The sequence below is a fragment of the Mastigoproctus giganteus genome, chromosome 6 (assembly GCF_048544385.1).
Source record: "Mastigoproctus giganteus isolate SK-2022 chromosome 6, ASM4854438v1, whole genome shotgun sequence".
Taxonomy (NCBI): domain Eukaryota; kingdom Metazoa; phylum Arthropoda; class Arachnida; order Uropygi; family Thelyphonidae; genus Mastigoproctus; species Mastigoproctus giganteus.
In genome coordinates this window covers 31686301-31705938 of record NC_143580.1, presented here as the reverse complement: position 1 = coordinate 31705938, position 19638 = coordinate 31686301, and the positions used below count along the sequence as shown (strand labels likewise).

The following is a 19638-nucleotide window of genomic DNA, read 5'->3' as shown; positions in this document are numbered from 1 at the left end:
TGAAGATATCATCAGCATTTCTACATAGAGAGAAAAGCTATTTAGAGTTGGATAAAGTTGCTCCGTAATATACACTGATGAGCCAAAACAGCTTGTACCCGGCGAAGTATGGATGCTACAAGATTTCTAAATGTGTCTTGTGGTATCTGGTACCAACACGTAACCAGCAGATCCTTTAACTCCTGTAAGGTCCGTGGTTGAGATGTACAGACTGGAGTTGCTGTTCCAACAAACCATAGATGCTCGATAGGATTGATGTCTGCAGAATTTGGAGGCCAGGGTAATACCTGGAAGTCTTCCTCATGTTACGCAAACCTGTCTCGAACAATCTGGGTGGTGTGCATTATCCTGCGGAAAGATGGCACCACCAGAGGGGAAGATCATTGCCGTGAAAGGGTGTACCTGATCAGCAATGATGGTTAGGTAAGTGGTAGATATCAGAGTGCCCGGCATATGGATGACTGGACCCAGGGTATCCCAGCAGAACATTGACCAAAGCATAACACTGCTGCCACTGGCTTGTTTTCATCCCATGGTGCATCCAGGTGCCAATATTTGCCCAGGTAAACGACGAAACGTATCCGGCCATCCACATGGTGCAACAGGAACTGTGATTCATTGGACCAGATGAACCTGTTCACCAGCCACAGACCTTCTGGTCTGTCGCTGGTGAACAGTGGTTAGCATGGACACGCGGAGCGGCCTGCGGTTATGCAGCCCCATTTTCAGCAGAGTTCGATATACTGTGCGTTGTGACACATTACTCTCATCACCAGCATTCCAATTACCGGTGAGTTGCTCCACAGTCATCCTTCTGTTGCCATGTACCATCCAGGAGAGTCTTCGCTCACCTCGAGTATCGATGAGCCGTGGTCGTCCAACACCTCGCCAGCGATTCGTGGGTTTTCCCTCCTTGGACCACTTTCGGTAGGTACTAACCACGGCTGACCATGAGCATTCCACCAGACATGCTGGATATGCTCTGACCCAGTCGTCTGGCCATTACAATTTGGCCTTTGTCAAACTCGCTTAAGTCTGCTGCCTTTCCCATCTGAAGAACAAGAGTAACACTGATTAACGGAGCTCAGTATCAGGTGTTTTTTATACCATGTCCCGACCCGCGCACACACCGTAGCTCACCTGCAGTTGCTTCGATTTGCATAACGACTTGCTGGTCATAATGTTTTGGCTCATCAGTGTAATTATAACAAATTATAATTCAGATAACAAAAAGCAAGTGCAAGACTTAAAGCTGATCCTTGAAGAAAAGTTTTTAGTCTTGCACCTGTCTCATGGCAAAACGGCTGAGAGAGAGAGAGATGGAGGGAGTCCTGCAATGAACTGATCACACAAAGTTTTTATGATATCTGCAAGATGGTTATCTTGCATGACTGAGATTATATAGTTTTCCCAAGACAGATTATACAGTTAACCCCCGCACCCCCAAATTCAGCAACTGATTATCTGGCCCCACTCATTTTTTGGCTGTTTTCATAGGAAAATTGGCAAATATGGCACAGAACTCAAAAATTGGCAAATTCTGTTCTTGAACTGGTCATCCATACAAGCAGCACATTGAAGAAGCCAACTGTGCAGAATTCCTCAGAGCTATCATAGTTTTAATCACATTGTAAGTGGTGCCTCCGTAGCTAGGTGGGCAGGAGCAGCAGCACGTACACACGCTTCTTGATTAGACTGGGGTTTGAGCCCGTGACCACCAAATGCGGATGATGCGGAAAGGTCAAGGAACGAACATCGCATATCCCCGGAGCAATATGGCCTTAGTTGCTAATGCTCCTAAAAACCAAATAACAACAACAGCATTGTAACCACAGTGAAAAATTTGTCACAAGGTCATGGGACTGTTTATTATTATTATTATTATTATTATTATTATTATTATTATTAATAGCCATATGGTGCAAGGAAGCCCGAGGCTTATACTGCACCAGCAAAAATATTCCCGAGTTACCCTGAAAGAGAGAGAGAGAAGTAGAAAGGAATCACCAAGAAAGAGAAGAATGATGATATCCAGCTCAGGACCCTGGGTGTGCCAAGCCCATACTCACCAGGTGTGAGCCCCTGAGTTTATTGCTATTTGTGATCAAGACTAGTGACTCAGTGGCTAATCTTGTTCACAGCTTGTGACGGATACTCAATGTTTCTTAGTCTCAAAATTTGCAAACATTATAAACATTAGGCTCATTAAAAATCACTTTACATGATCTGGTTTAAGATTACTACAGTGCATCATGCTTAATTATGCAAATCAAGCTACCAGAGTACAATCACAACATTAAACAAATTCAAAAAAGTAACCTAATCTTCTTTTACAAATTCTCTTAAAAACAAAATGTACATATTTAAAGAAACCCAACCTTCTTTTAACAAACACAACTCAATACACACCATGTACAGTAGTGTATCCCTCCTGTTATGCCTAGACAGAAATGCAATAAAATAACAATTAAAAGCTAGAAAAGTTAAACAAATTTTCACGATATGCAACAGACATACTCCACTTCTGTTCCCTCTGTTTTTAATTGCAGAAAATATGTTTCCTTTTAACAACTGAATTCCCATTAAAAAGTTCTCATTTGAACTCAAATGCAGTTGACAAAGAAACTGATACTTGAGCAGCTACAACTACCAAGCTCCCCTTCCCATATATTTCTGAAACAATCAGTCAACAATTTGTCCATTAATACACAGGCTCTGAGCACAGGTTTTTAAGAACAAGTGGAGAAATGCTGTCAGGACCCAAAGATTTCTTGGTACCAAAACTGTTCAGAATTCTTTTAATGTCTGTATCAAAAAATGAAGTTACTGAATGGAATGCGTTTGGTATGGTACGAAGAGATTTACTAGGGTCATCGATTCAACGCTCGGTGAAAAAGATACTAATAGTCCACTTCATCTTTAAGAATAATAGAATAGAACCATGTCAGTATATAAACAAAGTGGAAGTACAAATGAACGGAAGTTGCAGCCAATAACTGTGCCATAAGACCAGAATAACTACTATAAGAACATGAAGCAAACTTCCTTTGCCTTTTCCATACTGACTTGGGATCTGTAGTTGGGATCTTATTTAATAAATAAGCTTATTAAATACTTATTAAAATTATTTACAACCATTGCAAACTTTACTGTAGGCAGTAAAGTTTGTAGCCATCTGGATACAAGCCAATTATAATATGCTCTCTTATCTTGAACATCCTTAGTTACACTTACTGGAAACTATGATTTAGATCAGTGGCCCCAACATTTTTGCCTATAGGCACATTTGAGAGTTTATGAGAGTGTGCTGTGGGCATCATGCAACTGGGTGGACACAAACCACTCAATTTGGGGCAAAAAAGTAGCATAATTAGCACAGAGAAGAACACACTAAGTATAATAAGTAAAAGTGAGAGATAAAACATTACAATATGATAGTACAGTCCACATTCTGCACAGTCACACTGTGTTCTTGCAAGCTTATTAGTGATGGCTGGTAAGCAGTATTCCCTTACTAGCTGCTTAGTGTATGATACGTCATACTAGCATTCCATCAGAAAATATCAGAGTTTGTTTACAAGCAGACATGGTGGGATCCCAGTATCAGGTGACATATACTACACAGCTAATGAGGAAATACTGCTTATCAATTGACACTAGTAAACTCTGAAATGCCTTAGCAGATGTGTAGTGTTGATATACCTTGTGAGTTTAAAATCTTATGTACATTCTCTACTCATATTATGGCCTTTATTAAAATAAATAAATTTTCTGTTTATACTCCGGCACGACAACCAAGTCAGTAGAGTTTACAATAAATCGTCAATACTAATATTTATCGTATTTAGTAGTCATGGGCTTGAACCCCGGTCCACTCAAGGAACGCTTGCTATGCACTCTCGCTCCTGACCACTGGGCTACGTCAGGCCTTCTTCATTATGAATTCTCATGGGCACCAAAAAAAGCTTTTGGCAGGCATTATGGTGCCCACAGACATTGTGTTGGGAACCACTGATTTAGATAAAAAAAATAGTTAAATGTGAGATACAGAAAAAAGGATTCCATCCCAACAAGAATAATTTCACTGCTATAATCTAAGCAAACATTAGGATCACATTTAAAACAGTAGTTCAACCAGGGAAAACAGAACTCAAGCAGATCATTTCATTTCACATTACTGTAATAATAGCACAAGGCTAATAAGAATGGCCACAGAGACTTTGATGAGGAGACCATCATGAATTTGTGATATGGGTACCTGGAGAACAACTACCAATCTGTATGCTCTGAAGGCCATTGGTAACAAAAGATTAAACACATTAGGCATGTGATTACAAATGTTTGGTATTGTAGTAGGTAAATAAATAAGTTGTGCAAGATAAACATTAAAAACAAAATCCTTAGCATCTCTATCAGCTGGGAATGCACAAGTAGAAGAAGCTAGCTAGAGTTATGAACATTAAATATCATCAATAAAAATTACTTCACTGTTAGGAGAGTTAGATTGGAAAAAAAAGTTTTAAAAAGAGAAAACCTATCATCTGAGTGATTTGTAGAGTTAGAAGAATGATAGAAGCAAAAAATAAATTCGAGAGAATGGGATAAAGAAGTTTCAAGCCAAAGGAGATCAAAAAGAGGATATCAGATTAAGAATTCCCTTATAATGAATATCAGACTGGATGTAAACGGCAGTATCATCTTAAAAGTAAAAGGAATCAGTGTGAATAATTAGGACAAATGAGTTGATTAGTAGTTGTTGTTGTTGTTGTGATGGGGGTTTAATGGTGCACGAGCTGCTGGGGCTATAGTGCGCCAGTTGATTAGTAGTAAATAAAACTGATAACAGATTCTGTCAAAAAAATTAAGTGGGTTTGGTAGATTGCAGATGAAAATGGACATATCACTGAGATTAGAAATGAGATTATACATATTTATGAAATGAATTAGATGTTTTCTGGAAGTTCATTTCCTTTAACAAGTAAGTTTGTTTCATTAGTTTGACCATTCATTCTCATAATGGATTTATGGAGATGAAGATGGGGGGGGGATGTCATTAAATTTTTAGATATGATGTATATACAGCTCCTTAACCTAATATGGCCTGGTAATGCCATCCCTCCATACACACCATTTAGACTTCTTTCAGTCCTAGCTAGAGTAGAGGCAGCAAAATTATACATTAGCTATTATTAATTAAACATTTGGATGCCTCCTAAATCTAGCAGCTGGCCTACAAAAATTGTTTTAAGTTGTACCTATGTTATTTTTTGGTTTTTAGGAGCATTAGCAACTAAGGCCATATTGTTCCGGGAATATGCGGTGGTCATTCCTGACCTTTCCGCACCCTCCGTATTTGGTGGTGACAGGCTCAAACCCCGGTGTAATTCAATTCGATCAATTCGGCCCTGGAAAGATTGTGCAAGGCTCAAGGGGTAAAATTTTTTTCAGCCTGGACTGTACTTGTTAACAGGAGAGATTGCTTCTACAGGGATGGGATACACTTAAATAGAAAGGGTGCAAGAATATTTGCTGATGCTATCGAGGCAGTGTTAGGTGGGTCGGAAAACTGCTAGCTTGGGGGGAGACAAAGACCAATAGATTGACAGTAGCCACTGGCAGAGGTGAAAGAGATTCTTGCACTGCTTCTATTAGAATGAGCAGAAGCCTGAAAAACAAGATGCATGGTATTTCAGAGACTGCTGGGAGCCATTGCGGTACAAGTAAACACATGGGTTGTGTTAGGGTAGCTAAGAATAGAAACAGGTGCAGGTATACTTGCGTGTACACCAATGCTAGGAGTTTAGTAAATAAATTTGATGAATTTGAGGTATTGCTCAAAACATCGAAGGCAGATATTGTTGGGATATCAGAGACGTGGTGTCACACAGATATAAGGGATGCGGAACTGCAATTTGGGGAGTACAACGTCTACAGAAAGGATAGACAGGATAGGAAGGGGGGAGGTGTTATGCTATTAGTTAAGAAACACATAAAAACCAAGGAAGTGAAGCCAGTCGACATCGCTGGACAGTGCAGTGTGGAGTCAGTTTGGTGTGACATAAACATTGGGAGATCAAAATTGAGAGTAGGAGTGTGCTATAGGCCTAATGACTCTGATGAGTATAATAAGGAACTGTACAGGGAAATAGAGTGGGCCAGTAAATCAGAGTGTCTTATAATGGGAGATTTTAATTTCCCAGATATTCACTAGAATTTGGGGGCTGGTTACTCACACACTAGCAGGGCTTTTGAGGATTTATTGGATGATTGTTTTCTACATCAGCATGTTCGGGAGGCAACTAGAGGGAGTAATACTCTTGATTTGATTATCAGCAGTGATTCTTCATGCATTAAGAATCTGCAGATAAATGAACCACTAGGTGGCAGTGATCACAGTGTGCTAAAGTGGGATTTACTCAAAGAGGTAACTACCATTAGGGGTAAAGGGAAGGGTTATTGCTTCCGTAAAGGCGACTACGATGGACTGAGACAGTATTTAAATTCTATACAGTGGGACCAACTGATGATGTTACCAACAGCAAATTCAAAATGGGAAGCATTCAAAGAACTTATCTTGGAAGCTACTAGGCTTTACATACCAATTAAGAAATATTGTTCAAGGTTTAGGCCAAAATGGATGTCAGATGAAGTAATGAGGCATATGGCAGAGAAGAAAAATGCATGGGATACTTACAAATTAACACATGACACAGAAGACTATGATAGATACAAGTTGATATGCAACCAAGTTACAAAGGAGGTTAGGCAGGCGAAGGCAGATTACGAGAAATCCTTGGCAAGGGATGCAAAGAAAAACAGCAAAGAGTTCTTTACTTATGTAAACTCTAGAAGGAAGGGGATGAATTAGATTGGTCCACTTGATATTGATGGGTCAACTGTTGATGATCCTGCTCAGGTAGCTAACAAACTAAATGAATATTTTGCATCGACATTCACACATGAGGAGTTATTCAGCGAGGGGAATGCCAGAGGTGTATTCAACTCTAGCAGTAAGCTACAGAATCTTGAAATAACTGGGAGTAAAGTGGAGGAGAAATTGTTGAAGATAAACACAAGAAAGGCACCCGGGGTGGATGGGATCTATCCAGTTATATTAAAGGAGGCAGCAAAGGAAGTAAGCAAACCCTTAGCCATAATTATGAGAGCTTCCTTGGACTAAGGGAAGGTACCCATAGACTGGAAATGTGCAAATGTGACCCCAATTCACAAAGGAGGATCAAAGGCTGACACAAGTAATTATAGACCTGTGAGCTTAACTTCTGTTCCAGGAAAATTAATGGAGGCACTGGTTAAAGAAGCACTGCAGGATCATTTAGACAAGACTTCAGTTATAGCTCAGACACAGCATGGTTTTGTTAAGGGGAAGTCTTGCCTGACCAACTTGATTGGATACTATGATGCAGTCACAAAAGAACTGGATGCAGGGAATAACTTTGATATTATATACTTGGATCTTAGAAAGGCTTTTGATACTGTTGCACATGGAAGACTGCTACACAAATTGGAGCAGTGTGACATTGGAGGCAAATTGCTGCTATGGATAAAGGGGTGGTTGAGGGGGAGAAGACAGAGAGTGGTAATCAATGGACACTGCTCATCGTGGACTGATGTTATTAGTGGAGTCCCTCAGGGCTCAGTGTTGGGTCCATTATTGTTTTCTGTATTTATAAATGATATTGATGATGGTATATCGGGCTTAATGTCCAAGTTTGCAGACGATACAAAGGTTGGCAGGGTTGTCAAGGACACTACTGACACTATGCTGCTGCAACAGGATCTGGAAAGGTTGAGCAGATGGGCTGAGAGGTGGCAAATGAAGTTTAACATTGACAAATGTAAAGTACTACACATGGGAAACAGCAACCCCAGAGCAACGTATCAACTCTGTGGTACTACACTGACAGTGGTAGAGAATGAAAGGGACTTGGGGGTGGTTGTGCAGGCAGATATGAAGTTCTCTGAGCAGTGCAGACTGGCTGCAAGAGTAGCTCATGGAGTATTGTCAATGATATACAGGAATTTTTCCAGCAGGGATAAGGAGGTGATTATTCCATTGTATAAGGCGATGGTCAGGCCACACCTAGAGTACTGTATACAGGTCTGGAGGCCTCATTTCAAGAAGGATGTAGAGCTGCTGGAACGAGTACAGAGAAGGGCAACAAGATTAGTGAATGGAACAAAGGGGTGCTCTTACGAAGAAAGGCTTAAGTTTTGCAAATTACAGTGTCTGGAGACTAGGCACCAGCGAGGTGATCTGATAGAGGTGTATAAAGCCTTGAATGGGTTGAGCATGCTCAATGCTGATGGGATTCTTCCTCTAGCTCAGAAAAATCACCTGAGAGGGCATAAATTCAAATTGAGGAAAGATAGATGTAGGATAGACGTGCGGAAATTTGCCTTTAGCCAGCGGGTGGTTGGTTGGTGGAACAGACTTCCATCCCTTGTCGTGGAGGTTGATAGCCTAAATAAGTTTAAGGCTCAGCTGGACAGGTATTTTGAACGAACAGAGGGGTGAAGTGGAAGTGGTTTTTTTTTTTTTTTTTTTGGCTGATGCTGCATAAGCTTGCTTTCTTGCATCAAATGCCTCTACTAATGCTAATGCTAATGCTAATGTAATCAAGAAGCGTGTGCTATGCACTGCTGCTCCTGCCTACGGAGGCGCCTTAAGTTGTACCCTTGAAATGTAAGGAACGTTGGATATTGCCAGGTCCACCACCATGTATGTGTCGGTGGGGGTGGGGGAGAGGGGATTGAGTTTGGTATGGTTGTTAAAAGATCATATGGAAGCTATTTGGCAACTGGCAGGGAGGTCAGAATTTACAGTTCTGTCTTTGCATGATGACTATCAAAACATGTCATACTGCATGACAGAAGAGATGGGGAGATGCTATGCTCTGAAGATAAAACATGGTTTGTGCCACTCCAAGCCTCTATTAAGCAAAGTGGTGTTGCTGCACTGGGTGATGAGTATTATCTGCTACCAAGTTTTTGCCTAATATAAAAGAGGGTTGGCTATTCCTCTGTGTGAGTGACACCGGAAACTCTTCTCAAATTGGTTCACACCTGGGTGGTTGCCCTCCAGTATAGTAGTTCCAGACCTTACACATGGGGGAGATATAGCCAAGGTTCTGTCAAGATAAGTTCACCAAAGTGATGAGTCAGTCTGCCTCTTATCAGTATACTTAATCAGTAATTCAGCCTTTGGAAAGCAAAGAAAAAAAAACTATTCCTTCCAGTGCAACTGTAGTTATGCTTAAGTTTTATAGAGCCAATTAAAATTAAAGTTCATCACTTTTGTTGCCTGCAAATGGCAAAGATGAATTTATCAGAAGAAATTTGGAATAGACAGTATTTTTAAAACATGAAAAAACAAAAAGGCAGGCATGTGAGTGCACTCTCACACACAAGTTCCAAGAAGGATGGATTACCAAGAAATACACCAGAGTGCAATTGTAGTATGCAAAGTAAATTTCATGACATGGCTAATTCTAAGATTTTTTTTACATAAAGACTAATTTTACATACATCTAAATGTATATAAAAATTAGTCATGTCATGAAATTTACTTAAAAAAAAAAAAAAAAAAAAAACCAGGATCACACTTTTAGACAAGTTTTTGTTAATATAATAATTTTGCCTATTTAAAGTTAAAAAAAAATCAATACTGAAGAATTCCAAGAATTTTCTTGAATGCCATTTGAGTTGTTGCATTTTATTAATTTTTTTTGTTGCAATTTTAATTAAGAGAATTATTTCTCATTGTTTTTAGTATAACTCAGTAGCAACCACCTAAAAAAAAGAAATTTCTGTGATGCTAAATGAAATAATTTTTTTTTGTTATATAAATTTCAATAGTTTATTTTTTTATACATACAAACTTACCAAATTCATCTTCCATAGCCATTATAACTTCTACATGATCCAAACTATCCAGACCCATATCTGATAAAAGATTAGATTCAACAGATAACTGAAATCAAAGAAGAAACCTGAATTATCCATAGTTCAAGTTTAGAATTAATCATAAATAAAATAGTTCATGGATGCACTATCCAAATGGCCACACTGGTTCAGATTTTTACTGATAGAATACTCATTAAAATTGTGTTACTTTGATATTTTATTATGTTACATTTTACTGTTAAATGATGTCAGATAACTCAGATGGAAAAGAAGATCTAAAAACCTATAGTTTGATTCTGCAACTTGCCATCAGAGATTTATAAATAATTATTTCTAAATATATTTGATTGGTGATTATATCTGGTGTTTGGTTCAAAGTGATCATAACAATTACAAAATAAAAATACAGTAAAATGTTTGTGTTTATTAAAGTGTCCCAGTTTATGTTTCTGGCAGGAATTGTATTCAAAGGAGTTGCAAAATTTCTTTGGTAAAAGGATGTGCTATCTTTCTGTAAGTAAGACAAACATGGATATAAACACGGAGACACTTGTATGCAAATTTGATATTTTTAATTTCTGGAAAAACTGGGAATGCAATGAAAAACCGAATATCACATGCATAACTAACAAAAAGAAAAATTAATAAATTAAGATAAACAGAAATTTAAATACTTGTATTGTTTAACAGACTAACCTTAATGCAGTCAACATTTCATATACTTTACAAAAATCACCTCATGTAAATGAAGTGTTGATTGTATTAAGGTTAGATTACTGTCTTTTACAAAACTTTTACAAAGCTTACATGCAAATTTAAAAAAAAAAAAAAAAAAAAAAGCTGAAAAAAAAATTATGAGTGGTCAAAACAGTACTGAGAATAGATTCTGCAAAGATTCTTTAATTCTTCAAAAAAAAAAAAAAAAAAACACTGGGCAACCAGGCTTTCACAGCTGCTTTTAGCTCAACAGCTTTAAAATGAGTTTCATTCCTCAAAGATGAGACAAGGTTTTTTCTGAACAAATAATAGTCCCTTGAAGCCAGACCTGGGCTGTATGGCAGAGCGGTTAATCATTCAGATCCATGAACAACCTGGGCTTTGTGCATGGGTGCAATTGTCATGAAGAAGCAAAACCAAATGAGTAGCTTTCCTCGTTTTCTCCCCAAATTGCAGCTTTTAATTTTCACATAAGGCTAGCATAGTATTTCCCTATTATTGTGGTTTTAGGTGCAAGGTAATCAATTAACAACAATTCGTGTCCCATAAAATTTAGGACAATACTTTAACCAGCTGATTGTTGGTTCGAAACTTTGAGTTGGAGATCCATTACCTTTCCAATGTATGCTTTCTAATTTGGATCCAAGACCATAAAAAAAAAAAAAAAATGCTCCAAATTTCATCATTAGTCACCAAATGAGATAAAAATCTATCTGTATTAGCAAGAATTAATTTTAAATTCCCTTTTGATGACCACACTGATTTTTGCCATGAATGGAGATGTCTCTGGGAATCCATCCTGCAACAAACTTTGGACATTCCCAAATGATCATATATTATTGTTAAAATGCTTCCATATTAAGTATTTTTTTAAGTTCAGAAGGCACTTTAGAAGTTTTTGATCACCCTCTTGTATTACACATTGTAATTTATCAGTCATTGGTTAGTGGTATCACTGATAATAAAATCTTCACATTATACACAACTAGGTATTGCACCTAACAATAAAGATTGAACAATTGTTAAAATGGCAGGAACAATGTGGAACAGTGGTGGCATCAATGCCATGCCCAGAACATGCCCCCCAAAAAAATCAGAAATGATTGTTTAAAACTCTATATTCCAAGACAACACAATTTAATACATGACACATGTTCTGCAATTTAACTTTTTATGCCTGTATTTATCAATGAGGAAAGTGATAATGACAGAGGTACAGCATGTGCAAAGTTAGGTTTACCCGATCCTCCCATAATTTGGTAAAGTTTTTTCTCAGATGAATGTCAATTTATCAAATTTTCCATAGCAGAAATGTTTATTTCTGGACTAAAAATTTTCTCACATTGTTATGAAGAGGGAACAAATTTCATGCCATGATCAGGCCCAATAGCATTAGCATTAGCAGAGGCATTTGATGCAAGAAAGCAAGCTTATGCAGCATCAGCCCAAAAAAAAAAAAAAAAAAAAAAAAAAAAAACCTACCCTACTTCCACTTCACCCCTCTGTTCGTTCAAAATACCTGTCCAGCTGAGCCTTAAACTTATTTAGGCTATCAACCTCCACCACAAGGGATGGAAGTCTGTTCCACCAACCAACCACCCGCACATCTATCCTACATCTGTCTTTCCTCAATTTGAATTTATGCCCTCTCAGGTGATTTTTCTGAGCTAGAGGAAGAATCCTACCAGCATTGAGCATGCTTAAACCATTCAAGGCTTTATACACCTCTATCAGATCACCTCGCTGGTGCCTAGTCTCCAGACACTGTAATTTGCAAAACTTAAGCCTTTCTTCGTAAGAGCACCCCTTTGTTCCATTCACTAATCTTGTTGCCCTTCTCTGTACTCGTTCCAGCAGCTCTACATCCTTCTTGAAATGAGGCCTCCAGACCTGTATACAGTACTCTAGGTGTGGCCTGACCATTGCCTTATACAAGGGAATAATCACCTCCTTATCCCTGCTGGAAAAATTCCTGTATATCACTGACAATACTCCATGAGCTACTCTTGCAGCCCATCTGCACTGCTCAGAGAACTTCATATCTGCCTGCACAACCACCCCCAAGTCCCTTTCATTCTCTACCACTGTCAGTGTAGTACCACAGAGTTGATACGTTGCTCTGGGGTTGCTGTTTCCCATGTGTAGTACTTTACATTTGTCAATGTTAAACTTCATTTGCCACCTCTCAGCCCATCTGCTCAACCTTTCCAGATCCTGTTGCAGCAGCATAGTGTCAGTAGTGTCCTTGACAACCCTGCCAACCTTTGTATCATCTGCAAACTTGGACATTAAGCTTGATATACCATCATCAATATCATTTATAAACACAGAAAACAATAATGGACCCAACACTGAGCCCTGAGGGACTCCACTAATAACATTAGTCCACGATGAGCAGTGTCCATTGATTACCACTCTGTCTTCTCCCCCTCAACCACCCCTTTATCCATAGCAGCAATTTGCCTCCAATGTCACACTGCTCCAATTTGTGTAGCAGTCTTCCATGTGCAACAGTATCAAAAGCCTTTCTAAGATCCAAGTATATAATATCAAAGTTATTCCCTGCATCCAGTTCTTTTGTGACTGCATCATAGTATCCAATCAAGTTGGTCAGGCAAGACTTCCCCTTAACAAAACCATGCTGTGTCTGAGCTTTAACTGAAGTCTTGTCTAAATGATCCTGCAGTGCTTCTTTAACCAGTGCCTCCATTAATTTTCCTGGAACAGAAGTTAAGCTCACAGGTCTATAATTACTTGTGTCAGCCTTTGATCCTCCTTTGTGAATTGGGGTCACATTTGCACATTTCCAGTCTATGGGTACCTCCCCTGAGTCCAAGGAAGCTCTCATAATTATGGCTAAGGGTTTGCTTACTTCCTTTGCTGCCTCCTTTAATATAACTGGATAGATCCCATCCACCCGGGTGCCTTTCTTGTGTTTATCTTCAACAGTTTCTCCTCCACTTTACTCCCAGTTATTTCAAGATTCTGTAGCTTACTGCTAGAGTTGAATACACCTCTGGCATTCCCCTCGCTGAATAACTCCTCATGTGTGAATGTCGATGCAAAATATTCATTTAGTTTGTTAGCTACCTGAGCAGGATCATCAACAGTTGACCCATCAATATCAAGTGGACCAATCTGATTCATCCCCTTCCTTCTAGAGTTTACATAAGTAAAGAACTCTTTGCTGTTTTTCTTTGCATCCTTTGCCAAGGATTTCTCGTAATCTGCCTTCGCCTGCCTAACCTCCTTTGTAACTTGGTTGCATATCAACTTGTATCTATCATAGGCTTCTGTGTCATGTGTTAATTTGTAAGTATCCCATGCATTTTTCTTCTCTGCCATATGCCTCATTACTTCATCTGACATCCATTTTGGCCTAAACCTTGAACAATATTTCTTAGTTGGTATGTAAAGCCTAGTAGCTTCCAAGATAAGTTCTTTGAATGCTTCCCATTTTGAATTTGCTGTTGGTAACATCATCAGTTGGTCCCACTGTATAGAATTTAAATACTGTCTCAGTCCATCGTAGTCGCCTTTACGGAAGCAATAACCCTTCCCTTTACCCCTAATGGTAGTTACCTCTTTGAGTAAATCCCACTTCAGCACACTGTGATCACTGCCACCTAGTGGTTCATTTATCTGCAGATTCTTAATGCATGAAGAATCACTGCTGATAATCAAATCAAGAGTATTCCTCCCTCTAGTTGCCTCCCGAACATGCTGATGTAGAAAACAATCATCCAATAAATCCACAAAAGCCTTGCTAGTGTGTGAGTGACCAGCCCACAAATTCCAGTCAATATCTGGGAAATTAAAATCTCCCATTATAAGACTCTCTGATTTACTGGCCCACTCTATTTCCCTGTACAGTTTCTTATTATACTCATCAGAGTCATTAGGCCTATAGCACACTCCTACTCTCAATTTTGATCTCCCAATGCTTATGTCACACCAAACTGACTCGACACTGCACTGTCCGGCGATGTCGACTGGCTTCACTTCCTTGGTTTTTATGTGTTTCTTAACTAATAGCATAACCCCTCCCCCCTTCCTATCCTGTCTATCCTTTCTGTAGACGTTGTACTCCCCAAATTGCAGTTCTGCATCCCTTATATCTGTGTGACACCACGTCTCTGATATCCCAACAATATCTGCCTTTGATGTTTTGAGCAATACCTCAAATTCATCAAATTTATTTACTAAACTCCTAGCATTGGTGTACACGCAAGTATACCTGCACCTGTTTCTATTCTTAGCTACCCTAACACAACCCATGTGTTTACTTGTACCGCAATGGCTCGCAGCAGGCTCTGAAATACCATGCATCTTGTTTTTCAGGCTTCTGCTCATTCTAATAGAAGCAGTGCAAGAATCTCTTTCACCTCTGCCAGTGGCTACTGTCAATCTATTGGTCTTTGTCTCCCCCCAAGCTAGCAGTTTTCCGACCCACCTAACACTGCCTCGATAGCATCAGCAAATATTCTTGCACCCTTTCTATTTAAGTGTATCCCATCCCTGTAGAAGCAATCTCTCCTGTTAACAAGTACAGTCCAGGCTGAAAAAAATTCTACCCCTTGAGCCTTGCACAATCTTTCCAGGGCCGAATTGATCGACAAGGCTCTCATCATATACTCCCTCCTATCGTGTCTGGGCAGAATTGCAGACACTTTCAAATTCAACCCTAATTCTCGGCTTTTGTTCAACAGTGACCTGTACTTGTTAAGTAATTCTGCCGGTCTCCTACTCTTAATATTATTAGTGCCAACGTGTCCAACTATATCACCTTTTGTGCCCTTAAAAGATGATATTCGCTCTACAACGTAATCAACCTTTGCCCCTGGCAGACATACCCTGTTCCTGTTCCACCTATCTTTTTTACAAAGCATGTTCCCCATTTCCCTGACAATAGAGTCACCAACAACTACTAGTTCCTTCGGGACCAGCGCATTCTGCCTTGGGGGTTGTCTCTGTGTCACGCGATGCCCAAGTGCAAGCTCTGGCGTTGATGTGGGCAGCTGAGAGCTTGATGGGTCCCTCAATTTAGTTTCTTCGAGGGCATCCACCCTGTCCTTCAAGCTCTCATATAGGCCCACAAGAACGCCGAGTTGTTGCCTGATATCGATACACTCCTTGCATCGCGCACACACAAAGACATCCCCCTTGGCAGTATCATGTCCCGTACCCGACTGCTCTGCAAACATCAAGCAAACAGTGCATTTTATAAGGCTGTGAGTCAGAGGACAACTGCCCCCCCTCAGTTCTGCTCTGAGCCACAGCACTTCCATTAGCTTGAGCCACAGCACTTCCATTAGCTTGAGCCTTTTGCTTTGCTGCTCTGGTCTGAGTCATGATTCTATTAATTAATTAATTAATTATAATTAATTATGTTATGTTATTAATTATGTTAAATATAATTAATTATATTACGTTTGTAATCTAAGTCGTTATATGTATTTATTTAAACGTACAATTTAACTGCTAACGAAGTTAAACTAACACTATCTAGTACGGTATATAACTATCGTATCACAAAGGCGGGAAAATTACGAACGGTAGCGGAGTTGAAACACGTGGAAACCTTTACCGATACTTTTATGCAATTACAAGGCCGAGTAAAGAATAAATACACCAAATTAATCAGAAAATCACAAAATAATGTTATACTACTAAATTTAAATCAAAAGTTTTAGAAAAACAATAATTTCAAATCAATAAATAAGAAAAATCCACTTAGCGGCTTTAAACACAACCGTCTCTAGTAGCCTCGTCAGCAGACCAATAGATAGATAGATCCACTTGATAGATCCAGTGCTTCTATTAGCCTTGTGATTAAAAATAGGACATAATATATAAAAATACAGTTAAACCTACCAAACAGTGGCATAGTTAAAATTTTTGGCAAAGGCCACCAAAGGTCTTTATTTTTATTAACATGAAGCACCAAAGCCTTACTTGTAAAAATATTTTATAATGTAGTTTAAGTAATACAGTATTCAACAAATCTAAACTACAAAAAATGTTTAAAAAAGTTGGTACATTAAAATAATTTAATAATCTATATATAATTAAATTAATTCAGAAATTTGTTTATTTAAAAACATCTTCCCTGCCTCTAAGTTTGCAAAATCCCAAATTATTTTTTTTGGATTCCTTTTGGCCACTTTTTTTTTGTGTTCAAAGTGTATACATTTAATAAGGCAAGATCGATCATTTAATCTGGTTTACCATTTTTTTTTTTTTTTTTTTTTTTTTTTAACCATAGAGAATTTCTTTTGGAATTTTTTTATTATTTTTAATTTACAAAAAGACATTTCACACCACTAGCCACCATTACTCACTAAATCAGAATGCTAGAACTGATTATGCAGAGTGGAGATCTCATCTTAGAGCCATAAAGTTTTTATTGTGCTTCAACCACATTGAAACATGTATTAGTAGGCAAAGTGACTGCATCTGCATTTTAAGCAAAAATCTCTTATGTTTTACTTAGATTTACTCTAAGTAGTCTGAACTACATTTTTAATGGTTTATTTTGTATGTTTTACAGATGAAATTTTACGAATTCATTATTTTTAATTAAAAATACTAATAAAAATACATAAAAACAGAAATACCGAAGGTTATGTCCTCCAGTCAAGCACAGATGGCCAGAAATTGATTTCTTATACATTGGACCCACTTAAAATTATCCTTTTTGACTCCCTCGGCAATTAGTTTTGGTAGATGTCCCTCTAGCATCCAGCAGTAGTCAGCCATCATATTGACGTCCTATCCCCTTTGATACCTTTTCCCCCCATTTCTTTTATATCCTGATGGAATCTTTTCCCCTTCTCTTCACTTAAACCATCTAAATTTTTTGGGAAGTAGTTGAAATGAGAGTGCAAGAAGTATACTTTTATCATATTGAAACCTAGTTTTCTGAACTTCTCCAGCATGTGACCCACAATTATCTCATAATATGGGTATGCATTTCTCAAAAAAATGCACAATACATTTTTGAAGTTAGTTCAAACATCTCTTTCAGTTTGGTTCATTGATTTTTCAAGTACTAAATCCAGCAGCAGTTTGCAGATTTGAAATCTAACAAAAATTCCTGCTTTGATTTTTTTCTGTATAAGCTATAGGTATTTGGTGCAAACATACTAGAAACAATTTCCTTCCTTTCTTCAGGGCTTGGAAACTCTGCAAATAAAGTTAGTTTCATTAAAACTAACTTTATATGCAGAGGAGGAGACCACAGTTTCCTTACTCAATGTTCACTTCTTGCTTAACTATCCCACTGCACAGAAAGAAAGGCATTTTTGTGTAACCAAGTTGTTGGCCAAGCAGCATACCAATAACTTTAAAATCTCCACACATTAGTCAACTACGATCTTTATACTGAATTTTTTCCAAAAGCAGCTTAATATTTTCATTATTTTCTTTTAAGTATGCTAAATGAGCAACCTGAACTGATACACACTAGTTTCCATTATGAAGGAATGTCACAGTCCTCTGAGGCTTCATTTCAGTGATAGTTAATAAAACTCTCCACTCTGGTTAGTAGAAAATTTTTTAAAAAAAGTTCATAAGTGCAGGAACTGTTGCATTATATCACTGATCCTTCTTCAAAAAAATGGGGAACCAATTTTTCTTTCACAATGTCTATACCATGAAAAGACTGTTCCTGGGGCCAGCAGATTCTTGGATTTCAGTCTTGACCCTAAAAGCTCTGCAGACCTTTTGGGTAGATTTAAATCTCTAACAAGATTGTAGAGTTCACTTTGCAGTCCAGAATTGTGAATTTCTCCATCACAACAGCTTATATCATCCTCTAAATCACAAATATCTCATTTGGAATGGCATGTGTTCAACAACCAGTGGAGTGATATCAGTAGTTCAGATCAATGGGATAACATGGACCCCGTGGTCCTGAAGAAATGTTATTGGATACACAATGCTTTGTTTATCCTTTGCATCATAAACTGCTATATTTATGGAACAAAGTAACAGTCATTAATATGATTCCAAGATTCCCTCCACACCATGGGAATGGCAAGTGGCATGGGTTTCTTTTCACCACATATCCACGCACGTATCTGCACCTTTATGGGAGTGGGGGGACTTTCATCTTAATTCCAAAATATGTGGCATGTACATTTTTCACAAATGATGTTATATCCTGCCTTTGTTTCACGACAACATAGTTGCCGCAAATGTAACAAAATATATTTGAATTATTTGCACAACCATGAGTTACCACTGTCAAAAGTCACAGAATAAGAAAATCACATTAGAAGTAGACACTAAAGTTACAAAGTAGTAAGAATAAGGCATATATATGGAATATGTATATAAGAAAACAATTATTACTATTTGTAAAAATGATGTACATGGTGGGGGGGGTCAAAACCAACAAATTTTTTATTTTTTTTTTTTGGCAGAATAAATATGACCATCTAAAGTCTGGAAAGTTTCAAGGGACAACCAGGATCAGATGCGAAGACTGCTAGATTTGAGAGACCTGGCCAAACTATGCAGCCAAACAAAGGTTAAAAAAAAACCTCATCCAATAGACTGGTAATTTATATGTTAAAGAAATATTTTATATTGCACTAATTAAGATCAAAATTAGAAACTTACAGCTGTTTTTAAACATACAGGAAATAAAGAAAAATTTAGGTTTGATTTGGTTTTACTGGCATAAAAGTGACTAAGGCTAGACAGTGTCAAGACCAGGAAAAATTAGATCAGAAGTACTAGAGAACTGTATTTCTTTGATAGTCCTGTGAATTATAACTATCACAATGTTGGGGGATTGGTATGTTTCAGAGCTCTAATTTTGTAGAAGACTGCTGATGGATAATGAGAAGATCAGCAGATTTGGAAGCACTTATACAAATGAAATTTATGTTGTGAAAAATATCTTACAGCAGCAAACAATTTTATGTAAAAAAAAAATAACGTATGTCATACTGATTTTCTGGAGCCTTGGATGGTAATGTATGCAAATCT

At 38.1% G+C, this 19638-nt stretch overlaps 1 protein-coding gene across 2 annotated transcripts in view; it reads right to left on the bottom strand.

Moving 5' to 3' along the window:
- Positions 1-19638, bottom strand: part of LOC150084131 (acyl carrier protein, mitochondrial-like) — a 57745-nt gene that overhangs the window by 13745 nt on the left and 24362 nt on the right. For both annotated transcript variants that reach the window (XM_090375904.1, XM_090375905.1), the window contains exon 3: positions 9904-9991. In XM_090375904.1, coding sequence (XP_090232030.1) covers positions 9904-9991 — 88 coding nt within the window. The remainder of the gene's footprint in view (positions 1-9903; positions 9992-19638) is intronic.